The sequence below is a fragment of the Cervus elaphus genome, chromosome 20, assembly GCF_910594005.1.
Source record: "Cervus elaphus chromosome 20, mCerEla1.1, whole genome shotgun sequence".
In the NCBI taxonomy this organism is placed as follows: Eukaryota; Metazoa; Chordata; class Mammalia; order Artiodactyla; family Cervidae; genus Cervus; species Cervus elaphus.
In genome coordinates, this window is record NC_057834.1 from 119,061,254 (window position 1) to 119,087,159 (window position 25,906).

Consider the following 25,906-nt stretch of genomic DNA (forward strand, 5'->3'; position numbering starts at 1 on the left):
GGCTGGCGGGGGCGGGCAGAGTGCCTCGGCGGAGGGGCCCGGCGGGAACAAACAGCCGCCTCGGCGGGAGCGCTGCTCGGGTGGCCGGAGGCAGATTCTCCTCTTGCCCGCAGATCCCGCAAACCCTCGCTCCCTGGAGCTGCTGCCTTCACTGCGCTCAGCCCTGGATGGTAAGGGTTCACGCGGGTGCCAGCTGGAGCTGGGAGTAGCAGCGGCAGTCCCCCACCCGTCATCTCCCCAAGGCAGCGCCCGGGCCACCGAGGCCAAAGCGCAGTTGGAGCCGCACCAGCAGAGCCTGAGACGCCGGGACCAACGCTGCCGGAGCGGGGCCCGAAGGAACCCGAGCGGCTTCCGGCCCAAGGCGAGACGCACTTGAGTGATCGCAAGGAGCAAAGTTGGCGTTCTCAGATTCGGGCCTCGGAGAGGTGAGCGATTCTGGCTGCGCCCCTGTCTTCCCCTCCAAGGCCTGGACCCCGCCACAAGGGGACCCCATCCCCTTGCCACACCGCGGGACTCCAGACGGGGAACTGTGTGTGGTCAGACCCAGGGAGCGCGTCGCGTGCCCGTTGCCCGCTTTCCTAAAGCTTTTCTGGGGAGCTTTGGTCGTCTTTTCGAGAGTGCGGACCGGCCCATCACTGAGTTTGGCTGTATCCGATCTTCTTGGTTCTTGGTACCCGTTTGTCTCACTCAGGCTCTGTGACTGTGTTTCTCTAGCCCTCGGTGAATCTCTGCCTCTGTTTTCTGTGGAAACCCTGCATTTATCTGGATTTCTGTTCGTCGGTCTGAGAATCTTTTTCTCAGTCTCCCCGTTTCTCCCACCCCCAGTCGCACTGCAGAGCCACCTGCGTTCCTTCTCCCTTCCCCCTTCTCTTGCTGGACTTGCAGGTTCTACCGACAGGCAGCATCGAGACCTCCGTCAATGAACCCTGACCTCAACCACAAGCCAGTGTTGCCTTCAGCTTTCACAATCCTGTGCACGCGGTGTTGGTTCCGTGCTCTTTTTCTATCAGCTGGGTTCCTGGCCATGCCTTTAGGACTCCTCCTCTCCTGGCCTCCCTCCAGCAACCAGTAACTCCCAATTCAGACTGGGGCCGTCTCAACCTCTGGGGGTGACGGGGGAGATGGGCACTGGACGTGATCAAGTACAGAGCCGATGGACCGGCTGCTGCCCCGACAGCGCCCCACAGTGGTCAAAGCTCAGGCATGCAGGCGGCGAGCCCTAGCTGCGCTCAGCTGTCGCAGACTGTAGGACAGTCAGCAGTGATTCTCCACCCCTACACGCCGCCTCAGTTTCCTGCTCTAAACAGTAGTTAAGAGCAAAGACCCTGAAGCTAGCCTGCTGGGATCCCAGTGCTGGCTTCACTTCTTACCCGCTCTTTGTATTTTGTGTTTCTTTCTTTGTAAAAATGAGGTTAAAAACATCCACCCCCTGACTAATTTGTAAAAGTAGCCCCATCACTGTAGGCTAGATACAAAGGAGGATATTGAAGGCACTTTGCAGACTCCTGGGGAGAAAAGGGTTCCGGGCAGTGTAGTCTCCCATCTGGATCTCAAACCCCCTCCTAGCCCTGGGCTGGGTTACACCCTTGCTATCTATTAATAGTCCTCTGCAGTTAGCCTACTGAACTAGGTTTTCTGTAGATAGTACTGGGGGCAGAGTAGAAGGGATTTGTCCGCCCTGCAGGGTCACGTAAGAGTGGATGAAATCTTTCACCCAACAGCAGTCTCCGTTCTAGTGTATTCCACAGGTGGGACAACAGAGGCCTGGGGGGCAGGGGGACTCAGTCTCCTCTCCAACATGGAAAAGCATGGCTGGGTGCAACCCTTGTCATGGAATCCTCATAATAGAATTCTCCATCCTCCCCAGCGATTTGGCTAAGGGCAGAAGAGAGTGGAAGGCATATCCTGTGAGAGCAAGTCTGCTGGGCATCCCCATCTGGGACTTCAGACCAACCGGATCCACCTAGTGTGCTAGGTCCGCAAAAAAGACTGTCCTTGGGAAAAGAGAAGTGCTCCAGTCCTCAAACCATAATCAAGAAATTGGACAGACTAGTGGCCCTGAAATCATAATTTCATAGGTGTTAGGACCCTCCAGGAAGCAAATAAAAGCCTTGGGGAGAAATATTTGCATGAGTGCAGATAAACTCACATACCCAGGGTTGCTAGACTTACCAGATTTATTTTATCTGGCAAACCTATGCAATCCCCAAGCTTGCTCATTACTACAGAGGCCTCTCACTGACACTCACAGACACTCCATACCATCCACCACATACACACAAGCTCCAACCCAGCTGAGCTCTGGTAATGTCTAAGTAAATGGAGAGAAAAACAACACTGGCATCATCCTTCTCCATCTCACTTTCTAAATGTTTTTATTTCTAAAATGGCAAATGTGAACCAGTAGCTTCTTTCTTTGCCAGCACTCTCTCCTGGTTCCCCTTGCTCCAGCCCCCTGCCCAAGCTCAGAGTAACACTAACTGAGGCATTTGCTGTCCAAATATCCTGATTCTTGCTCCAGTCAAGACTACCTTTCTACAGAGCAGCTGCAGCCACCAGCCCACACCTCTGTCTGGCCCTGCTTCACCCTCCATTCTGCTGAGACTCGGGTCAAGGAAAGAAGACATTGGCTCCCCAACCCTGTTCTGCAAGGTGATTCTTAAGAAATCCTCCAGATTCTTCAGAACACATAGTTATAAGAATGGAAACAGGCCAAGGAGATCATGTGACTTGCTAGGCTTTTTGAAGGGCCCCTTAGTGGGGTTGGGCCCAGGTGTCCAGGCTCCCAGACTAGAACTCCTTTATTTATTCAAATAACACTGCTTAACACCTGACCCAAGCTCAACGCTTGCCTAGGGAGGGGTGTTCTCTGGGAGCTTCTCACTCCGCCCAAAGCTCTGGCCAAATTTGTTTCGAACAATGCCAGGGGTAGGTGCCCTGGGGCTGGGAGAAGGGCGACCCAATATTCGGGATTCGTTTAGTTTCCTGCCCTTCTCTCATGGCTCCAGTCTTTCCTGCCTGCAGACTGCCTCTTCGACGTCTCTGGATCGTGTGTGCGTCCTTGGGTGTGTCTGTCACTCCCCGCCGCGAAAACCTGGGTGCTGACAGAAGTCTAGGCTTTCAGCTCCCATGCCTGCAGCCTCCAAGAAGCAGGAGGCGACAGATTGTGCGGGTCTTGGTTACAATGTCACTGGTAGTTTTCAGCCTCTTCTTTCCTCCGTCTCACTATTTAGCCACCTTTCTCGAGCAGCCCAGAAAGGATTGGGAGAAAGCGTCGGGGGAGGGGATGGCGGGCGCCGATCCGGGGAATTTTCCACTCGGAAATGTTGGGAGCACCGACAAGAGGTTGCTGCTTGTTTGTTGCGCTGTGCAGCTATCAAAGGCGTCTCTCCCCTTATGGCTCCTCCCTGCTCTTCTTCTGGCCCCTGTAGACGTGCTCTTCTCCTCCACTGGAGGGAAAGGAGAGCTCTCGGATGATTATAAGAATATAATTGTCATCACGAAACCGGCCACGAGCGGCGCAGAGCTAGCTAGAGGCGGGGGCGCGGCGCGGAGCTCTCCCGCGGCCTTCCCACGGTGCGTGCGGTGAGCGCGGAGGTCCACTCCTCCATGCAGACCCGCTGCAAAGCGCCTCCTGAGCCAGGCAGGGGACCCCACGCCTGCATGCTTCTCTGATTTTACTCACAAACCTAGCCAAGGTACCGCGCAGCCACCCGCTCTTTTGGTCTCTCCCCGGGGCCGCAGCTCTGGAGCAAGACGGCGGTTGGGCCGCAGCGGGTCCATCTCCCCTTTCTCCTCCAGATCTTCGCCTGCTCAAAGGCGGTCGGCTGTCTTGGCCCTGAGTGGGAGGCGGGAGACTCCAGATCGTGTGACCTGCAGGGGCGAGCTGCAGGCGGTGGGGCTCCATACACAAAGGAGTTCAGGGAGAGACCGGCCTCTCCGCGAGCCCAGAAATGGCAGGGCCTCGGGCGGCGGGAGCTCTTTCACTCCTAAGCTGGCTAGCTCTGCACCGGCTCAGGGGTCGGTGCCTCTGCGGTCCCCCACACCTCGGGAATCCTCAGCCTCTTGGAGGAAACGACTTTCGCTCCTTCCATTGTGCACGGCCACCGTCCCTCGGCTGCGTGATGGGGGCTCGCGGGAGCACCCTCCGGCCCCAGCTCTGGGCGCCGCGGAGCTTGTGCACTCCGTTTAGTTCGCGGGAAGAGGGTTGCGGGCTCCGGAGAGGATGAAAAAACAGCTTGGGTCCCAGACCACCCGCCAGACCAGGAAAGCCGGCTTCGCAGCGACCGGGAAGGACCGGCCGGCCGTACACGCTTGGGAGATATGCGGCAGGGCGTGGGGAGTTGGAGACGCTTCCAGGTGTGTGGAGGCCTGGGCATCAGGTCAGAGTGCCTTGCGGAGTGTGTCCTGGGTCCGCGTGCGAGTGTCTGCCCCTCCGGGCGTAGGGCGACGGTGCTTTTGTGTGCTCAAGTACGTCTCTGAGAGGCCGGCGCCGGTGCCGAGTTCTCCCCTTCCCGACCGCACATCTGGGCCGGGGACAGCCCTGGAACGATCGCCAGCCAGGCCCACAGCTCCACATCGGGACCCGAAGGACTGCGACCTGGTCGCGAGCTGCAGACCTACTCTGGGCCACGGCGTGACACTCCAGGGAAGGAGGATGTGAGGGTGCGAACCTGGGCAGGGGGCTTGCACCATGGCGAGGAGAGGAGGGGACAGGGGCCTCGCGCGGAGAACCAGGAGGACTGCAGCGGCCGCCTCCTTCCTATGAATTCCTCGCCGGCGGCTAGGACCGCAGTGCTTCGGGAACCGGACGGCTTTCCGCAGCCGCGACCTGGGGCGGAGAGGGAGGGGCGGGTGCGGAGCGTCCCCTACCCTATGCGCACGAACGCGCAAACGCGCCGTCACGTTTAGCCTTTCGGAGCCCCAGGCAGGGTCACTGATGATGCCGTAAGTCCTCGCGCGGGGGAGTACATATTGCTGGGCCTGAGTCCTCTGGAGCTGCTGTGGAGCCGCGGAAGCCCGGCGGAAGCCGAGTTAGGGGACCAGAGTCCCCGCTCTGCAGCGCGGGAGCTGGGGACGGATTCCAAGGAAACAGCGACCTCTGGAGGAGCCGCGCAGACACGCAACGAGGCAGGGACTGGACGATCAGGTCTGGGATCAAAGCGCCCCTTCCCCACCCCACTCTGTTGGCAAAATCATTCAGAGACTTATAACCTCTGGACTCCCCTTTGCGCATGCTTGTTTCCTTTCCCAGCTTGTACCCAAGCTTCAAATCCTGCCTTCTCCAGAAAGACGCCTTCTTGAGAGCCCAAATCATCTTTTCCTCTTCCTGCTCTGAGCTCCTAAGAAACTAAAGCCTGAGCCCTGGCCTCTAGCCCTCTACCGTACTAGGCACCCTTTCCAAAGAAAGGGTCATTAATCCATCCATTCCACCCACCCTTTGCATTCCGTGCTGGATGTGCTGTTTTCCTTCCTCCCCCCTTCACCACCAGTAAATAAAGAATGAAATCATTTATCCCAAAATTGGACTGTCTATTTTCAATGTTCATTTCTTAGATGGGGAAATTTGAGATCCATTTCCAAGTCAGAGAGAGGGCTGACTTGCCCAAGGTCACACAGCAAAGGTGGAATTAGATCCCATGTCCCAGCCCAGAGCCCACTCCATTTCACCTGAATAGGAAGGAGAAATGCCAGAAGGAACTTGTTTGTACATGTGTGGAGGCGGGTGTTGGGGGGTGGGGGTTCCTGCTCCAGGATGGGACAGTAAGGAGGGCAGGGAGGGCAAAGTTGCCCTGGAAGATCAAACTCTTCTTTCCCCTGACTCCAACCCAGATCAAGCTAGTTTGAAGGGCTCCAAATTACAGTGATTGGCCAAGTGTCCTTACATCAGCCAGCAGGTCTGTTGGAAGCTGAAAACAACTTCAGTTCAGGCAAATACCACCCTCTCCTCTAACCTGGAAAGGGAGAGAGGGGCCCATAATAAATACCCAGAGAGTGCTGCTGAGATCTGAGGTCAGCCAGAGAAGGCCTTCTGGTGCTTGCAGTTGGAAGGTTAAGGGAGAAGCTGGGAGGGTGATTGGCATGTAATTTGTAGGAGGCTCCTGTGATACCTGCCTGGAAGCCTCCTCAGGGATGCTCTCCTGGGCATCATGTGCTTCTCTGCAAAGACTACCAGGCAGCCTGGTCCCTGCCTGCTTGTCCAGCCTCATCTCCAGCCTTGACACTGATTTGCTGTTTCTCATGTCTTCACGTTGCACACAGCTCACTCCTCCTAATCCATCCATTTCAAATGTCAAGATTTCTGAGTTGCTTCCCCCAACCCCATAACACCCCACATTGGCCAGGCTGTGCAGAGCTCCTGCCTCTGTTTCCAAAATGCTGATTCCCTCTCATGTCACAATTTGTTTTAGTCTGTTGCCCTCGCTAGACTGTGCTCCTTGAGAACAGAAATTACATTGTGTTCATCCTCATCTTTCCTCCTCTACAAAATGGGGGTAATAATTGAACCTACCCCATTGAATAGTTGTGGGAATTAAATGAAATAAGGCACTTAGCCCAGTGCCTGAAACTTTCAGAGAAGCTCAATAACTGTTTCTTATCACCATCATTAAACACTACCTTCTGCCAGGCACAAAATCCAACACATAGTAGACACTCAGATAATGTTAGATATGTGGATACATGAATGAATGAATGAGTGAATCATATGACATACTTCTCACTCTGTCTGGGACTCTAGACAAGGTTGTATCTAGCTTACATCATCACTAGAGATATGTGTTCTCTAATGACATTTTTTTCTCCCCCGTCAGTCCCCTTCTCTGAATGAAGGAGAATGTGTGCCCCCATCAGGGAGAGTTTTCCCCTGGTCCCTGAACCCAGAAGTCATTGGATTTCTCTCTCATGCTCTCTACCTCAGTTTCTTTCCTTTAAAATGGTTCTGATCAATCAAACCAGCCACACTTTGCCAGAATCTCCTGGGGACTCTCCGTTGCCTATGAGACAAAACTTAATCTCCTTAGCATGGTGAGCTGAATATGTTCAGTTTTGAGATGTCCCACATCTCTGTTGGGTAAGATCTTCTGTATTCCATGTGGTCCTCCTGATAGGGCTGTTCAGTCTCTGTCCTCCTCCTACTTGCCTCCAGGAGCAGACAGGCAACCTGGTTGGATTAAACATAGCATTGCAAGCCCAAGGTGATAGGCCTAGGTAGGACCTAAGTCAAGCCAATCACTCCTTCTACAAGATTCAATATATGAACTCTGAGATGCCAGGCTATAAGGACTCTGGGGCTCTGGGAGACATGGACGTGGACCTCTGGGAAGTTCTCCTTTTGGATCAGAAGATGAGCACGCAGGCCTGGCTGCCAGCAGCCATCCTTCCTGTTATGTGGAGAGTGCTGTTTGACATCAAAGTCCAACCACAGATGAAAACACCCTAAGGAGCTAGAGCTTAGTGACAATGTTGAGTCCTCTTCCTCTGCCTGAAACTAGAACTGTTAGCCTTCTCAGGTATTCTAAAGATATTCCCCTTTCTGCGTAGTAGCTTGAGTCGAATTTTTCACAAACAGCAGCACCACAGCAGAGAAGGATCCTGAGTTCCTGAGACCATTGAGGTGCCACGCCCTTCTGAACTGCTTGCACAGACTTTTATGTGAAAAAGAAATAAACTTCAATCTTGGTTAAGCCACTGTTGTGGAATTTTCTTTGGTATGTAAGGTTGGGGGGGAGTTGCTCAGTTGCTCACAGTTGAACTTAACCGTAATTAATACAGGGAGGGATGGGGGAATGTCTCAAAGACATGAGGCCTGGTCTGGGAGGTGTTAGCTTGGAGAATAAAGGACTCAGTGTTGACATAGCCACCATCTCCAGATCTCTACAGGGCTGTCCTGGAGCACAAAGACCAAGGCAAAAGGGAATCTGAAGGTTATAAAGAGACTCAATTTCTGTGACTCCATGGAAGGGAGAAATTGCATCATGGCTGTCCTTCAGAGATTCAATTTGCTACTTTGATGGTAGTGAGCTCCCCATCACTGGAAATGCGTGAGTAGAGGCCGGACAATCATTGGGCCCGAATCTTAAGGCATCCAGGTAGAGCAGAAAGAGCACTCTCACCACTTACTGGCCTCAGACAAATAATCTTTCTAAGCCTCAGTTTTCTCACTTGTAAAGTATCCAGGTAGCTAGGTTGGAGACAGAAACCAAGGAAATTTCCTGGCACTACCTCTCAGGGATTTATGAAACCTAGTACTCCAGCTGGAGCCAACTAGGAGTCAGGAGGCTTTGGTGAGGCTCCTCGCTCTTCTCTTCAACCTTGACATTTTTTAGCATGCCTGCTCCAACCTGCCAAGGGAATGTACCTCCCCTGGTTTGTTCATGAGACTGGAGAGGAGCAGTTGCACCTGAGGCCTGGGATCTACTCCCAGACCTTCCCCTCCCTTCCTGTGTCACCTCAGATACACCTCCCTACTTATCCCATCCTCAGTTTCCTTATCTGACATGTGAGAAGCGCATCTTCTCTTCTGGGCAGTCTGGATCCAGAATCAGGGCTCTTAACTACAGTACTGTGCCTTATCTATAACTCCAAATGTGAGCAGTTGACATTCACAGCAATAATAATTATCATGTTTCTGTAGAGCCTGACCTTGCCCAGATTCTTGCTCTTCCCAGCCCAGGTCAGCCTGGAATGGTACCATCTGCTGCATGAGCTGATGTCATCAATCTGGGATGACCCCAGGTTCCCCAGCTGTGGAGGGATTTGCTTTCAGTCAGGAGTTTGGCTCTCATCATCACATGCTTGCCTCTCACAAAGGGCTCTGCTTGATCTTCCCTCGTCCACCTCCTCCCACAAGACTGGGGCTACTCAGATTTGGATGATTAGAGGCAAGGAGATAGGAAATCAAAGGCCAGAGAGGAACACATCTTAGAACATGATTCTGTGATCAGAAGAAGGGAGTCATGATTGGGGCCTGAACGTGGAGGGCCAGAAGGGCAGATGGCAATGTCTGGCAGGAGGCCTGGAGGTCCCTACACTTGCCAGTGATGCCCAGGATTTGGGGGCTGGAAGGGAAAAGTAGCGATCACCCTGCACAGATTGATACCCAGGACATAGACCCACCCAGGGTGGAGGTGCCCAGCCTTCCCAAATCTGAAGACCAGAACATCTCTGGGAAAGCCACCGGGGAGGAGGGCAGTGAGGTTTGAGTAGATGAAATTCTGACCACAGTCACTGAGAGTCCTTTTGTTTAATAAAAGAGGGCAGCTGCCAAGAATAGGGGAGAATGGAAGATCTTGGAGGGCTTCCTGGGGGAGGTGGAAACTGCAGCCCGTTTTCTCTTGTAAAACAAATCATTGGGCTCCTCATGAGCAAGTGCCTTTCAGAGATCAGAAGCCACTCTCAGCCCCAATTGGCATCCAAATGGATCCTAGCTTTCTTCTATAGATTTGCAGCTCAAATCAGGTGCATACAAGGTGGCCAATAGGTGGCGCTTTTGCCTCCACAAAATTAATGAGGGGAGAACAGGGGAGAGACACCTGATTCAAGGAGAGGGGAGAGAGAAGGGGAGTGTTCAAGAGGGAGGAAGGGGAAAACTGAAAGAAAAAGGAAACCAGAACCTGTCACTTGGCTTGGGAGAGTAGCTTTCAATATCAGGACTGTGGGTGTGAGCTGGGGGGACACAGATATTGGGATGAGGAATTTTACTGGTGTCTGGGGCTTTCCACCCAAGTTTCCATCTCCACTGGCCTCTCTCAGAGGAAGAGAATGACTTGGGAGTCAGGAGGACCTGGAGTCCGGTTCTGAGTCAGTCATTTTGCAGCTTGACCTGGGTAAGTCACTTAACCTTTTATGATACTCGATTTCATCATCTATTAAGTGAAGCTAAGAATTGTAACAGGCTTCCCTGGTGGCTCAGATGGTAAAGAATTCTAATAATGCCATGCCGCATTCCCGGAATAAACTGTATTTGGTTGATCGTGCATTTTTATAATATACTACTGGCTTCAATTTGGTGATATTTCATTAAGGAACTCTGCTGCTTCTTTCATATGTGAGAATAGCTATCGTTTGCATGTTCACTGCTTATCAGTTTTTGATAACATCATTAAGTAGATAGAATTGGGATGACTTCCATTCTTCCTGTGTTCTGGAACAATTTATATAACTAGAAAAATAGGTTCCTTAATGATTGAAAGAATCACTGGTAATATTGGCTAGCCTAAGTGCTTTCTGGTGGGAGCAGTGGGGGAATGGTCTCTGGCAATGTTTTCTGTTTTCTACTGTACTCACACGTCTGTTGTTTGTTTTAGTCACTAAGTTGTGCCCAACTTTTTTTGAGACCCCCATGGACTGGCTCCCTTGTCCATAGGATTTCCCAGGCAAGAATAATGGAGTAGGTTGCTATTTCCTTCTTCAGGAGATCATCCCAACCCGCAGGTCAAACCCACATCTCCTGCTAGGCAGGTGGATTTTTTTTTAACCACAGAACCACCAGGGAAGCCCCTATTAAGATTAGTTACTCTTTAAATTAGTCAAATGAAACCAGATTGTCTGCTAGGCAAATGCCTATGCCCCTCGAAGTTTCAGAGTGAGCGTGTGAAGTGAAAGTCACTCAGTCATGTCCGACTCTTTGCGACCCCATGATACAGTTCATGGAATTCTCCAGGCCAGAAGACTGGAGTGGGTAGCCTTTCCCCTCTCCAGGGGATCTTCCCAACCCAGGAATCTAACGGGGGTCCCCTACGGGGGCAGGCAGATTCTTTACCAACTGAGCTATCAGGGAGTGGGCATGAGGCTGCGATTAAATGGGAAAGTATGTAACCTCCATGGAATAGGATGGTTTTAGCCAATGGCTGCTTGTTTCTATACCTTTGTACTAGTTTTCTCTACCACCACCATTACTGCTACCAAGCCACCATCCTTTCCTGCCTGGATACTGCAGTAGCCTTTTAATTGGTCTCCCCACCCCACCCCAGTTCCCCTCTAACAGCATATTTGGGGCTATGAAATTTCCTTTCAGACTTTTCCTACGACTGCATTGTATGGATTTTAATATGTGCTATTCTCACCTTTATGATTTTATAGTCTGAAACTATAATTATCCTCTAATTTTAGTTACTTAGATAAACGACTTAAATCTTCAAGTGCTTGTTTCAAAATCTGGTCCAAGAACGTATTCTTATACAATCACAAATTTATGAACATTTTTTAATGTTATGTTTTTGTTTCAATAGTAATCTTAAACATATTTATTTAAGCGTATTGTGGATCACTTAAATGACCTCCTGATATCATACGTATCAGAAACTTGGTATTTAGAGTCTTCATTTGTATTTATTATCAAGGAGTTCTTTAATCTTGAGATAAGGTAAAAAATGATGTAGCCTTGATAAATAAGTACAGTGTTTGGGCCTGTTGGTGACATGCACTGCTACATGGAGGAATGCTTGCACTTCATTCAGAAGAAAAAAAACAGTGGATGGATTTAGCCATCACTGGTCAGGCACACCAAACCCAAAGACCTACAGTGTTTGGTCACATTCATGGTACAAGTGTTTCGTTTCAGCAAAACAATGTCTTTTTTTACATTTGATTAATGTAATGAATTTGAATTTTTATTTTGTAGCTCTGTTTGAATTTTTATTAAAATACTTTGTTTTACAGTTATATGAGAGATACAAGTCTAAGGAATTTACACCTGCTTGTACTAAATGACATTATAATAAAAAATTAAAATCAATTCTGGGGGCCCACAGAGCTTTATTCCTTTAGGAGGAGACCACTTTAGCCTCCTGTATCCTGCAAAATCTTCCCCCTACCTCATACGTCTCGGTATTTCCCATGGGCTTAAAACCAGCCAAGCCAGTCCCTAGCAGTAGAGGGTTCTCCATGTGGCCCATTTTTTCTTCTCCCTTCCCAGGTGAAGCACAACCCTGAAGATTACTTGAAGGAGCTTCTCTACTGACATGCTGGCCTGTGTCCTTGCCAAGGACGTCACTTTCCTAGGTACTCAATTTTCTACCTGCCAGGGTGATGGTGGCCACTTTCTTGAGCCGAATCGCACAGGCCCTCTAAGCACTCTGAGCAGCCCAGCACCATTGTGGGCCCAAAGTCATTCTTTCCGGGGGTTCCAAATCCCCCTAAGTCAGGAAGCAGCCCCTCTCAGCTCACCTATGAGTAACTCCTTATTCTTATAAGGAACTCAGGACCGTTCCCATAGCTTAACTCTCCTATCCAAACAAGCATCCCTCATTTCTATAACACTGAGCCTCCTTCCAAGTTTCCCAGTAGGTAGGTAGGGTAGGCGGGAAGTGTGTACTGAACCCAGGAAACAGTCTCCCATTCCCCTCGTTCTCAACCACCCCTAAATAAGGTCTACAGAACACAGCTTTGACACAATTATTTAGTTGTCAAAATGCAAACTTAGTTTCTCATGCTAAAATAATCATCTTAGTTTCAGGTAATGCAAAATTTTTCCCCAAATTGACCTCGACTGAAACAAAGAAATAAATCAAAAGGGGAGATTGGAATCCCAGGAGCACAGGATCCAACACAGAATAGAGATAGAGGGAATTCCAAGGAAAACAGTAAAGGGAAATCTCAGGGCCACATCTGGGTAGCAGACATGGAGCACAATCAGCCCAGTCTCAAGGTGAAGGACAGAAGGCTCTGGGAGAGATGCCCCCGGGAAAGGAAAAACATGACCAAAAGCGATGACAGATTTCCTGATAGGTTTGACGTCATGAAAAACTGTGCTATTGGAAGATATGGGAAGAAGCTTTAGCCACAGGTATAAAGCTAAGCAAATGAAAAAAAAAAAAAAATAAGGCAATAATTCCAGGAAAATTCAAAGTTGCACCAAAAGGAAAAAAAAAAAAAAAAGGAAGCCTAGTCATGGTACACTAGCAACTTATTGAAGAACAAAATTTATGTGGCATTAGTCATGTAAAAGGGCTTCCTTGTTGACTCAGTAGTAAAGAATTTGCCTGCTAACTTGCAGGAAATGCAGGTTCAGTCCCTGGATTGGGAAGATACCCTGGAGAAGGAAATGGCAACCCACTCCAGTATTCTTGCCTGGAGAATCCCATGGACAGTGGAACCTGATCGGCTATATAGTCCATGGGGTCACAAAAAGTCAGACACAACTTAGTAATTAAACAAGAAGAAGAAGTAGTGTAAATCCTAGAAACTAATTTAACCAAACGTTGGTAATTTCAGGTGGAGTGGGGAAGAGATAGAGATTTAGAGGTAAATGATCATCTATCATAATAGGAAGTTAATCATTCTGTTTTAAGAGAAAATAGTGTAAGCATGGAGATAGGAAAGTAGATCCAAAGGAGACAAATATGAACTGAAAATAGATGCTTCTAAGAAATGAAGCACAAGTCCTAAGGTCTTTGATTGCTATTTGACTTGTTAGGTTATGTGACTGTTTCAATTTAATAAAAACAAAACTTAAGTGTTAAAAAATGTATCTTCAGAGTAAAGATGATATCAAGTTTTCTATAAAAATGAAGGGGTAAGTATTTGCTTAACATTGCTGAAGACTATTGAAATTATTTCCTCTAAAAAGAGGGCAGAGGAAATTATACTGAAATCTCACTTCTAGAAAAAAAAGTATTTGGTGCTTTAAAGACAGAATTGAATTAAGACTTTTGCTTTGTTTTTTTCAACACCTCCCAAAGTGTCAAAATTCTTAGGATGCTCTACGACATGTAGCTTTCCAGACAATGAACTCTGTAAGGGCATAAACACTCTCATTTGTATCCCTATTGGTCTCAGAGCCCAGCACAAGGTCCGGGACACAGTCAGCCCTCCATGATGTTGAATACAGGAAAATTAAAGAAGCATTTTTAAAATAAAATCTTTCTGACTTTCTAGGTCAGTATTTACCTTTCTGGTATTTCCATGCAGACATTTCTCATCTCCTCCCCACTATTTCAAGATCCCAGGGACAGAGACTTGTATGGCAAATGAGATTTGAATTCAGAATTCAAGAAGCACTTCCCGACTTCAGCCAAGTAAGAAGGAACTTCTTCTTCCTGTCTGTGGAACTTTCTTGAATTTGAAAGGAATTTATCATGAAGTTCTGTGAGGCAGAAGGAGGGACTGTAACACCATTTGAAGCAGAAGCGAGTTTGCATTTTGATCTCCCCGGGGCTCTATTCCCTAGAGAACTGAGGGCGGGATCTTCCCTACCTGCTTGGCTGCAGGGAGGGGTGATTTTCTCATTGGACCAATGGGGACTTAGTCTCCACCTCCATGTCTTTCAGCTCTGCTGCAGATCAGTGGGAGGACTGCAAGTGAGAATGGGTAAGAAGGTGCCAAAGTACTGTCAGCCCAATCATTATTCAGTAAGTCAAGCACAATATTAGACACTAGGGATTCATTCATTCAGTCAGTCATCAAATATTGAGTGAAGGGCTGTTATGCATCAGGCAAATTAGATCTGACTTGCCCAAAGGGGTTAATAGCTGAGGGAACGGGGTCTATCCAGAGCATTTCATACCAGCCTGTGCATACCTACTGCCCTACCTCCAAAGAGGGCCTTCCCTGCCTTCTCAGATTTCCTGAACCTTTCTCCTCTATGAGCTGCTTACTCCCTGTGCTCACACTCTATCGCTGCCCCCAGAGCTTTAAACACTTGTATCAGGCACGTCCAACATGCAAATCACGTTCACCCTGGGCTCAGACACACTGATCCCCTCCCCTGCCCTTCCCCACACCTAATTCAGGTCCTAGTTGACTGAGAGCCCAGGGGCAAAGGAGCTGGGAAAAGCCTGATGCTTAGCGTTTGGATCAGCACCAGAAAGCGAGATAGGGTCAAAGGCCAACTCCCTCCCTCTCCTGCAACTTCTGAGTGCTCAGTGCTGCCCTGTCCTTGGTGCTGGGGACAGTCATGAATCAGCTCAAGTCCCTGCTGCTCCAGCTCCCATTTCAGCAGGGGAGTTAAGATGGGGTGCAGAATCCAGCTCCAGAAGTTCCGCAGGGCATGTATGGTTCTCCAGCCTGGTCCCACTCCTTAAAGTAGGGAATAGCTTTTTAAACTGAGTCCCAGCCTTGGCACAGTGCCTTTACTCCAGAATACTGTGCGTGTTAATCACCCTGGAATTTTGTTAAATTGTGGAAACCGATGATTCAGTGGGTCTGAGTTAAGATTCTGCATTTCTACCAAGCTCCCAGGTACCTGGACCACAGTTTGAGTGGAAGGCTCTAGGGTACTTGTCTCATTTCTCTGAGAACTGATTGATAATGTCTCTTCGCCACTGATCCATAAGCTCAAAGCATGGATCTTGCCCATTTGTTTAGTGATACATTCCCTGTGCTTGGCACATTCAGTGAGTGCTTTTTGGAGGAGTAGCCATTGCTCCCTTATCCATGGGAGCTGGGAATAATCCCACACAGCAGACAAACGCACTGGCCAAATACACTCACCTGCATGCCCCATCTTTACCAGCTTCTCCAGCAGGTGATGGATGGCATTTCACCAGGCCTATTATGTGCACAGCTATGGCTGAATCACATCCTAATCCTACTTCAAGAACCTTTGCCCGGTAACTCACAAGGGGCTCACCCCATGTGGCAACCCAAGATCCTGAACAGAACTTCCCTACTGCCTCCCCAGACCACTCCAAGTCACCAGCCAGCACACCAAGCCCAGAGGAAAGTTTCTTCTTTTTAATTAAACTAGTTTTAATTAAAATAATAATAATCTAGTAAGTCTCAAGTTTTTCAGATGATGGGGCAGCCCACTAACTCTTCCTGAAGTCAAGGAGTCCCTGGTGTTGCTTGTCTCAGAAATGAAGAGCTATCCTGGGGTCTGGAGGAGCTCAGCCAGGTTCCAGTCTGTGTCAAAGGGGAGTGCTCTCTCAGTAGGAAACGGAACGGACAGGTAAGTGGGAGTGGGGGACAAGCTTGTGGGGGGAATGAAAGGATAACAGCCAGGGAGTCACAGACCTAGGAGTCTGGCCTCTAATGTGTTATTAAAAAAAAAAACAAAACACCCAGGTGAGGTTAAAGACCAGTTGGGAGGCAGTTTGAGATCGAAGGTCTGACTTCCAAAGGCTTGAAATTCACCAGAAATTCGAGGTGGTGGCTCACAGGTGGTGCTCCAGGGTCCCCGGACATGGGACCCAAAATAGTGCAGGGGTCGGGGGCATGCACAGATGAGGGCTCACAGTGGAGGGAGAAGAAAAGCAGGCCTTACAATTCGGGATGGGGGTGGGGGGTTAATCCAGTGGAGAGATGCTGCGAGGTTCCCCGGGGATGAGGGACAGCGGCGGGTGAAACAGGTGTGCTCAGTCCACGAGGCAGAGCTGGGGAGCTCCGAGGTGCGCTCTAAGGCACGGAGACAGAGATTGGGGCTCCCAAGCAGCGCCCCTTCCTGAGGAAGAGGGGCCCGGGCTGCCCCCCGCCGATGGGAAGGGGGCTCACAGGTAGCGCTCCAGCCCAGGCGCGTAGCCCGGCGGCCGCAGGTAGGCCTCCCCCGGGCCGAGGGAGGCGAGCGCGGTTCCCGGCCCTGCCAAGGCCAGCAGCGGCTCTGCGGGCAGCGGGCCGGGGCCGGGGCGCGTCGCGGGCAGCCCCAGGCGGTCGGGCGGCGGTGAGTAGAGCGGCGGGGAGGCGGTGCAGGGCGAGAAGGCGGCGTCGGGGGCCGCGCAGCAAGGCGGCTCGGGGGCGCCTAGCCCTGCCAGCTCGGGCGGCAGGCTCACCAGGCTGTCGACGCTGAAGAGGCGCGCGGGCGGCGCGGAGCCGGGGGCGGCCGGGGGCGGCGGCGCGAGCAGCGCGGGCCCGGGGCCGGGAGCGTAGGGCCCGTAGGGGAAGGGCGGCGGGCCGGCGGCCGGCGGCGGGGCCGGGAGCACGGGCAGCTCGGCGCGCTTGAAGCGCTTGCGGCGCCGCAGGAAGCTGCCGTTGTCGAACATGTCGGCGGCCGCCGGGTCGAGCGTCCAGTAGTTTCCCTTGCCCGGGTTGCCCGGCTCGCGAGGCACCTTGACGAAGCAGTCGTTGAGCGTGAGGTTGTGGCGGATGCTGTTCTGCCACTTGCGCGGGCTGTCGCGGTAGAAAGCGAAGCGCTCGGTGATGAAGCGGTAGATGGCGGCCAGCGTGAGGCGGCGGCCCGGTGCGTGCGCCAGCGCCATGGCGATGAGCGCGATGTATGAGTAGGGCGGCTTCCCGCGCTGCAGGGGCCTCCGCCGCCGCCGGCCCGGGCCGGGCGCCGGCGCAGGCTCCGGCTCCCCGCGGCCCGCCGCCGCCTCCTCGGGCTCCGGCCCGGGCTCGGCTCCGGCGAGCGGCGACGGCGGCGGCCCCGACGGCGCGACCGAGGGCGGGGCGGGAAAGCCAGAGAAAGCTGCGGGCGGCTCCATATCGCTGCGCCCAGTCGTGGGAATACGGTGGGCTGCCCGCGCTTTCGGAGAGAGCCGCGCCAATGACCTGCCTTATATGGACACGGTCCCCTCCCTCTGTGCCCCCAGCCAGGGGCGAGGGCTCGGACCTTCGCTGGCCAGTGCCTCCCCCTCTAATTTGCCTTCCCAATCCTCTTTCAAGGCTGACAGTTCTCTTCCCCATCCGCAGCCTTTCACCCCTCCCTTGGCTTCATCCCTTTGGGTCAGTCTTTCCCAGACCCAGCCTCATCCCTTCTCCATCTCCATTGGGTCAGCCCCTGGCCCAAGCCCCATCACACCAGACTCAATCAGCCCACTTCCCTTCCCACTCTTCCCTCAACCGCCACCCCTTTGGGTCAATGCCAATCACAAATCCATCCATTCAGAGCACTCTCTGGGCCCCCTCCCCATCCTACTTCTCTCAGCTAAGTCCTGTCCCATCCTTCTCTCCTAGTACCCCTCCAGTCCTTCCAATCCCAGCTGGGGCAGAGATGAGAGCCGCCCAGAGCCAACTTGCCAACCCTCAGCATCCTGATGCTGTGCTGGTCAAAGAGGTGTCAAACCCACCCCAGGACGTTAGACAATGGAGAAAGGTAGGTTGGGGAGGGAGGGGGGAAGGGAAGAGCAGGAGGCAGGCTTTGTTAGGGGAGGATATTTCCTGGCTCCAGGGTTAGCGTCTCCTCTCTCCGCTATCTCCCCCACAACCTTGTCCCGTCCAGGCCAGCATCCTTTGAAAAAACAAAATCGTGAAAAGCGATCCAGCCAGCAGATTTGGGAACTGGAGAACTGATTACTTTAAATCAAGAGCCCGCTAGAAAATCTGTAATTTGGAATTACCTTCTGGATGCCTCTTCTCCATGCATATTCTGTTCTAGAAAAAAAGGCTCCCTTTTTCACACCTTCATGTCATGCACCCTGGGAAGATGCACAAAACACAGCCGCACAGCCCAAAGTTCCAAGAAGCAGTTACTGGCTCAGAGAGAGACCCCCCAAGTGCTTCCATAGACTGGAAATCTGAGCGAGCTGCTTACTGGCTCAGAAATGCCAGGCTCACATCTCACTGGGGAATGTTCTGCGGGGTGCGTGCATGCGAAGTCTCTTCAGTTGTGTCTGACTCTTTGGGACCCTTTGGACTGTAGCCCACCAGGCTCCTCTGTCCGTGGGATTCTCCAGGCAAGAATTCTGGAGTGGGTTGCCCTGCCCTCCTCCAGGGGATCTTCTGGACCCAGGGATTGAACCCAGGTCTCTTGTGTCTCCTGCTTTGGCAGAAGGGTTCTTTACTACTAGTGCCATCTGGGAAGCTCCAGAAACACCAGACTCACAGCTCATTGGGGAAGGTGGTGATGAGGAGGTCCCTTATTCTTTATTAAAATCTATCTCTAGGAAATACCACCACCCACCTCACTGTTCAAAAGAGATGCACCCCTGAGCCTGTTTTAGGAAACTTTTCCAAAGTGAGAGGAAAGCCAGACCTGGCTTGGAGGGAACTAAGGGATGAAAAAGCCTTGTTTTAAAGAGGCTTGTCTCTCCTGGAGATAGGCAAGTTCAAGGGAGCAGGGCTGAGAGTAAGTAAGACTACCCAAGTGGCCCAAATTTAAGGGAGTGCTCACTGTCAGGGTGATACAAGTGCAAGGTCAGCATTTGAGAGCCAGTGCCTCCTTAAATTTGGAGCCCTAGGTGTCTCACCCCAGCTCTGGCTGATATGGAGTGCCTGTGGGTACAGATGATCAAAGCTAGCTACAGCAGCCAGAGGGCCTAGGGCTTCAAATTCCAAACTCAAAGCTCAACAGCCTGCTCTCCCAGCTCCAATCTCAGCAGATAATATAACAGCCACCATTACTGAGCATTGTGTATGTGGTAAACACATACAGTAGCTCACTTAAATGTGAATACCTTGTGAGGTTATACTATTATTATCCCTGTTTTGCAGAGAAGGAAACTAAGGCTTTGAGAGGTTAAAAGACTTGCCTGACTTCACATAGCTAGTAAGTGGCAGGTGGGATTAAACCCAGAGTTCAGTGTACCAGCACACCATCATACCATGATATTTTAAAGCTGAGACTATTGAAATAGTTTACTCTAGAGTCCTTCCAGCTCTCACAACTTCATCTGCAAAATTGGTGCCTAGCCTCTCTCTCCTGACCTCCAAGTCAGCATATCCAAGTGTTCATTTGACATGACCCTCAACCCAGTGCACCCCCAACTCCATCTTCGTCCCCATCCTGCAGTCCAAATCTCAGCCAATGGACCCCTTGCCCCTTACCACCCAGATCAGAAATATTGGGCATCATCTCAGGCTCCTCCCTCCCCCATCACTCCTCACGTCTCAGCAATCCACAAGTCCTATCAATACCACGTGGATCCAAATCCGTCCTTCCTTCAGTTCTCCTGGCCTCAGTTTCACCCACATCATTGATCGAGCACTTCTGTGCCAGGTCCTTTGCCAGTGCTTAGGAGAGACAGAGTGAAGAGATGGACACCCAGACAACTACCACCCATTCTGAGAAAGACAGGCAGAGAGGACCGAGAAGCAGAGAGGAAGGAGAAGATGACACTCTAGAGAGATCTAGAGACAACCACCCTCCCACCACAAGTGAAGAGTCAGCCTGGTTTATACATGAAGAGACCCCACCTGAGCCCCTCTCCAGCTTGCATCCTACTGCCTGGCACAGGCCTTAGGAGCATAACATGGTGCAGTCACAGTGAACGGCTCACCAAAGAGGAAGGCAAGACAAGCAGCTGCAGCAGCAGGGAACCTGGCTCAAAGAGCCTAGTGTCCAGGGCCGATTGCTCATTTGAGCCTCAGTTTCCTCGCTTGCCGAAGAGGGACGATAATGGACCCTCTTGGTGTTGTTATGAGATTCAAATGAGATCGTGTATGAAAGTGCCTGGCCCACACTGGCACCTGGTAATAGACTTTAAATAAGAGATTTCTTTTCTACTACACACCTGGCACTTCTGGTATTAAACCAGGAAGGGAAGGAGAGAGGCAGAGCCAGAGACATGATTTCAGCGCCTGCATGTATTGAGCCAGGTGCAGCAGAATGCTGCCGCTATTATCAGGCAGGAAACCAGAGCCACTCTTTCTCCCCTTCCCTTAGGGCTGAAGCCCCTCTCCGAAGACCCCTTCCACAGCCTCCCGGGGTCGGGAGTGGGTTGTAAGAGAATGACTCTTACTACCTCCCTTGGCAGATTGAAATTTTCTTGTGCTATCAATTTTCCAGTCTATGTGTAGAGTCTGGGACATATAGTGTATGTTCAGTAAGTGGTACTGAATGTGTGGTTGGCTGTGCTACTCTTGGGGAGAGTGGGGGCAGGGAGCTGGGCCAAAGGGGTGAGAACCCAGACTTTTCCAGTTCTCTGTGTCTGCCTGGCCCCCTCCTTTGGGCCTGCTTCCCGGAGCCAAGCAGGCCGGTGTCAGGGGGTGGCCCAAGGGCTAATCCTTGTTTTCAGCGTGGCTGGGCCCTCTTTTCACAGGCCCTGGGCCGGACGGGATGCGGCTGAGCATCCGGGCATAAGATGGCCAGTGAAGGCGGCCCCTTTCTCATGGGCCTGGATTCCAGGCGGCCCAGCGTCTGAGTGGAGCCCCTGGGGCGGGAGGAACACAGTGGCTGGGCTGGGCAGGCCTTTGTCTGACCATGCTGGGTGGATATTCAGGCTGGCAGGAGGGATTAATGGCCAGGGATTGGCCCTGGGGCCGGCCTTCCCACTGCCCTTTAGAGGCCAAAGGCCCAGGTCAGGGCACACAGTGTTGATGGCTCCCTAGATAGGAGTGGAAATTCCCACCCTGTCCAAAGCTGTTAGCATCAACCCCCAAGGCTCCCTGCCCCCAGCCCCACCTCTGCAGAGGCACCATGAGCCAAGAGGGCCTTCGAAGCAAGGATCAGAGGGTGGGGGCCAGAGCTTCCCAGCCACTCTGCCTGGGAGAGAGGACTGAGGCTGAAAGTTATCTTGGGTCCTTGCCCCAAGATTCACAGACACCTTAGGAGGGCCCCCGATTGCCCCGCCAAAACTCTGGAGAGAAAGAGCTATGTTAACCCAGTGAGGGTCCAAAGGACCAGCCTGAGCTATCACTAGGCCCTGAAAGGCTTCCTAGAGTATTCTTCAAATACCCTAGTTTGATGGAGAAGGCAATGGCACCCCACTCCAGTACTCTTGCCTGGAAAATCCCATGGACCGAGAAGCCTGGCAGCCTGCAGTCCATGGGGTCTCGAAGAGTCAGACACGACTGAGCGACTTCACTTTCACTTTTCACTTTCATGCACTGGAGAAGGAAATGGCAACCCACTCCAGTGTTCTTGCCTGGAGAATCCCAGGGACGGAGGAGCCTGGTGGGCTGCCGTCTATGGGGTCGCACAGAGTCAGACACAACTGAAGCAACTTAGCAGCAGCAGCAGCACCCTAGTTTGAGACCACTCTAGAGTCATTTATTCCTGAAGCCCTCCATCACAGCTGCCACAGAACCCATAGCCCAGAGGCTGAGAAGGGGCTTAGGAACTCAAGGAATTCTTGGAGACACCCCCACCCCAGCCCTGACACCTCAGGGCCTCCTCCGTCTGACCTCTAAGACCAGAGCTGCCCGAGATACTGCTCCTTCCTCAGAAGTCAGGGGCAGAGATTTGCAGCCTGGCGAGGGGGCATACTGGATGCCCAGTCTGGGATGGCCTTTTCTAACCAGGCTGCTCCTGAACCAGGGATGAAAGAAGCAGCCCCAGCCTTACCCACAGAGCCTGAACTCTGCAACACCCTCTGGGCTGAGTGGCCTGCACCAGCCTCAGGAAATGGAACAGGGGCAGCAGGCCTGACTCTGCAGAGAGAGCATCAGAGAAGAACCCAGGAGGAGGCTGCCCCTCGTCGTGCATCTTCATTCCTCAAGCACTCTCATTCAGCAAATCCCAAGGACCTGTGTCTAGACTGTCCTAGGTGCTGGGTCAGTGAAGAGTCAGACTGTCCTCTGCCTTCGCTATGCCCAGGAGAGGGCAGCCATGCAGCCACTGCCCATACAGGGTGGTCAATGTATGATGCGGGCAGAGAAGGGATGGTAGGGGCACAGAAAAGGGAGCACACCCAGCCTGGCAAAGCCAGAAGGCTTCCTGAGAGGGTAGAAGTCCAACTGCAGGGGGGCAGGCCCAGGCTGGATGAGGGCTCATTCTCTGTGCCCCCACCTCATCTCATCAGTGCACTTACTGAATTTCCATGTGTCTGTTTCCCACATTACGGGTACCGTGTCTCACTCATATTTGAATCCCTGGCACTTAGTATAGTGCCTGGTACAAGTTGATAGTGGATAAATGTGAATCAGATGGTCGGAAGGATGGCTAAGTAATGGGACAAGAAAATCACGGGTGCAAAGACAAGAGAATATAGTCCATTCTGGGAAGTGCAAGACTTTCAGTATTTTTCTACTAAAAATGAGATGAGCTCAATATCCGTGACAACCTAATTGGGCAAAGAATTTATAAAAGAATAGATGCATGTATATGTATAACTGAATCATTTTGTTGTATACCTGAAACTAATACAATGTTGTTAATCAACTGTGTGCTCCAGTATAAAATAAAAAGTTAAAAAAATTAGATGAGCTAAATACCTGTAAAATTCTCAGGACACTGCCTGACACATCAATACTGCTTGTTAACTGTTAACTTTTTAAAATTATTATTTTTCAATAAAGCTTTAATTATTTGCTTATTTTAGTGAAAACATTGAACTTTTGTTGTTTTGAATACATTTATTAATAGAACATAGGTCTTGGTAAGTGGTGCCTATGACTATAACAGTTTTTCTAAGATGAAGAATATATATTTTTCTGACAAAATTTTGTGAAAAAGACAAAAGTTGTGAACCAAATAATAATAAATATTGTAAATCATGTCAAAATAAGCAGATCAACAATGTGATGAAAAAAATCACTTGGTCTTTTAGTAAAAGTTTGTTATCTAAAAACGTTATGGATGGGGAATACGTGTAAATCTATGGCTGATTCATATCAATGTATGACAAAACCCACTGAAATGTGAAGTAATTAGCCTCCAACTAATAAAAAAATTCAAAAAAAAAATAAAAACATTATGAGCTGTTTTTTGTTATTATTATTGTTTACTGTGGCTAGTGTAGAGCATCGGGGTACTGAGACAGAGAAGGTAGGTGGAGTCAGATTATAGATGACTTTATTTGCCAAGTTTCAGAGATTGCATCTTTCTAGAGACAACAGGAAGGCTTGGAATATTTTTCAGCAGGGGAGTGACAAGGTCAGATCCGTTGTTTAGATCAGCGTGACAGCAATGGACTGAAGAGGGAAGGGGCTGGCGGCTAAGAGACCAGGCAGCGAAGGCCTAGCATACGATGCTCTGTGAATCTCCAGAACTGGAACGAGGCTCCAGTTCTGGGGAAGCAGCAGACTCTTCATACCCATTCACTCCTCACCAGGGCAGAGGGGCCTCCAGCGTCCATCTCAGAGAGTGCCTTAAACCCCAGCTTTGTCACACCTCCAGGAACTGGCCGTCACCCTCTACTCATTTCTCTCCCTCTCTGACCACCTCCACTCACCAAGATCCATTAGTTCTCTGAGGTTTGTCTCAAGCACTCTCTTCTCTTGTCCCTCTGTCTCAGTCTTCGTTCAGACCAACATCAGTTCCCACGCTGCCGACTGCAGTGGCCTCCTGGCTGGGCTCCCTACTTCCCACTCAGATCCCTTCTATCCCCAGCAGCTAGAGAAGGGCCTCATCTGTTGAACATGGTAGGCGTCTCCCCATCAGCTCAAGAATCAGACCGAGTCCCTAACCCAGCTGGCAGCGGCCACACCACCTGACTCACCCAAGGCCTCACTGTCTATTTCTCCCCCGTCTCCCTGCGCCCTCTTTCCCCCGGAGCACACACGTGTTCTTTACAGACCCATTGTCAGCAAAGTGCCAGGTCCTCTCCCACTCTGAGCCTTTGTTAGCCGAAGTGAGCAAATCGCTTCTCCAGCTTAGCTACAAAGGCAGTCTCATTTACTTCTCCAGTCAGCCCCTTGATCTCCCAAGATCCTAACTAACAGGAAAGTCCATCTTTCCCTCTGATAGATCCACCCAGCCTGCCCGGTGGACCCCTTCTTGTCCTCTGAGAACAGTTCACAGAACATAGGGCTTCCCTGGTAGGTCAGCTGGTAAAGAATCTGCCTGCAATGCAGGAGGCCCTGGTTCGATTCCTGGATCAGGAAGTTCTCCTGGAGAAGGGATAGGCTACCCACTCCAGTATTCTTGGGGGCTTTCCTGGTGGTTCAGATGGTAAAGAATTCGCCTGCAATGCAGGAGACCTGGGTTCAGTCCCTGAGTTGGGAAGATCCTCAGAAGGAGTGCATGACAACCCACTCCAGTGGTGGTCCCTGGTGAGTCCCCATGCTGAGAGGAGCCTGGCGGGCTACAGTCCATGGGATCGCAAAAAGCCACACACGGCTGAGCGGTTAAGCACTAGAACACAGAAGATAACCATTTTATCCTCCAGAAAACCTTCCCCAGTTTCTCTTTCCTTTCTCTTTCTGCAGGCCAAAGGCCTGCCAGTGCCCCTGGCCCAATTGAGCCTTCAGCACATGCTCTGCATCTGTGTTTCTCTGTGCCCCATTCATCTGTGGACCTTGTGCCAGGCCAAGGAGCTGCCCAGCTCAGGGAGCTTTGCTGAGTGACTGACTGACTACCTCACTGAATGAATGAATGAATGAACGAACCACCACAAGTGTCTGAAATGGCAACAGATCCGGGTACCTGATTTCCAGCTAGGAACCTGCCTCCTGCCCTTGCTGCCTCTCTGCTCAGCTTCGTGGTCCTGGGCTGAGACCCCCCACCCGATCCTTGCCTCGGCTGGGTCCAGACTTGATTCAGACTCAGACTCAGACAGTGTCAGCTCAGCCCTGAGGGTGCAATTCCAGCCACTACTAAACCACACACCTGGCATCTGAAGTATGTTCCATATCATTTAGGGCTGTCAGTGTTCTGCCATCCTCCTCACCCTCAACCTAGGCAGTCTCAGGACTCTCATGCCTCCCTGCTTCTCATTTCCAGGGTAGCTGACGGGGAGCAGTGCTGTCAGCCAGACCAGCTGATGAGCCAAGGAAGCCTGGGCTGGAAAAGAGGGAGTTAGACTCAGCCGCTCATTTGCTATGTGAGCCTGAGCAAGTTGCACAACTCCTGTGGCCCATGTTAGACACATAAACCCCCAGGGCTTGAAGAGGATCTGGGCCAATGATTCCCAACCTAGAGGCCCTTTAGCTAAAACAAGGCATCTGGAAACCACGTGGCACCCTGTGCTGTCTGTAAAGAGGATGCACAATGTGTCTCACACACAAGTATGAATGTTTTGCAAATGGATGTGGAAGCTGCTGTGACTGAGAAATACCCACAGGGCAAAGCTTTGTAGTCATTTTAATTTTTAATCCATCAGTGGATATTAAAAGCACAACTGCTATCATATGGGGCAGCAAAGAGGTATTTGTTAATCCCCATTCTTAAACCACCGCTTTAATCCAATATGCCTTCTTCACAGTTTTGTATATT

General features: G+C 51.1%; 2 protein-coding genes across 7 annotated transcripts; one reads left to right on the plus strand and one right to left on the minus strand.

The window, feature by feature from the left end:
* LOC122677339 lies at positions 1 to 23,299 on the plus strand. 6 transcript variants are annotated; one of them, XM_043877331.1, is made up of 9 exons: positions 1 to 425; positions 7,872 to 8,042; positions 9,728 to 9,827; positions 11,918 to 12,003; positions 13,912 to 14,018; positions 14,271 to 14,310; positions 15,796 to 15,889; positions 17,830 to 17,968; positions 22,054 to 23,299. In XM_043877331.1, the coding sequence occupies exons 4-9, from the start codon at positions 11,964 to 11,966 to the stop codon at positions 22,654 to 22,656; spliced, it is 1,023 nt and encodes a 340-aa protein (XP_043733266.1). In that variant the 5' UTR covers positions 1 to 425; positions 7,872 to 8,042; positions 9,728 to 9,827; positions 11,918 to 11,963; the 3' UTR covers positions 22,657 to 23,299. The 6 variants fall into 6 exon arrangements, 5 of the variants coding, with proteins under 5 accessions (XP_043733266.1, XP_043733265.1, XP_043733267.1 ...); XM_043877330.1 differs by having other exon boundaries at positions 7,872 to 9,827; XM_043877332.1 differs by lacking the exon at positions 11,918 to 12,003.
* FOXE3 (forkhead box E3) lies at positions 15,661 to 17,623 on the minus strand. Its single transcript, XM_043877335.1, has one exon. The coding sequence runs from the start codon at positions 17,355 to 17,357 to the stop codon at positions 16,428 to 16,430; it is 930 nt and encodes a 309-aa protein (XP_043733270.1). The 5' UTR covers positions 17,358 to 17,623; the 3' UTR covers positions 15,661 to 16,427.
* Positions 23,300 to 25,906: the final 2,607 nt, after the last annotated feature.

Bases quoted from the DNA above. Each gene is read 5' to 3' on its own strand.
- FOXE3 (XM_043877335.1), bottom strand. From the start codon at position 17,357: ATGGAGCCGCCCGCAGCTTTCTCTGGCTTTCCCGCCCCGCCCTCGGTC.
- LOC122677339 (XM_043877330.1), top strand. From the start codon at position 11,964: ATGCTGGCCTGTGTCCTTGCCAAGGACGTCACTTTCCTAG. The intron at 14,019-14,270 runs GTAAGAAGGAAC...CATGTCTTTCAG, and splicing joins CACTTCCCGACTTCAGCCAA to CTCTGCTGCAGATCAGTGGG. The intron at 17,969-22,053 runs GTAGGTTGGGGA...TTTTCTAACCAG, and splicing joins ACGTTAGACAATGGAGAAAG to GCTGCTCCTGAACCAGGGAT.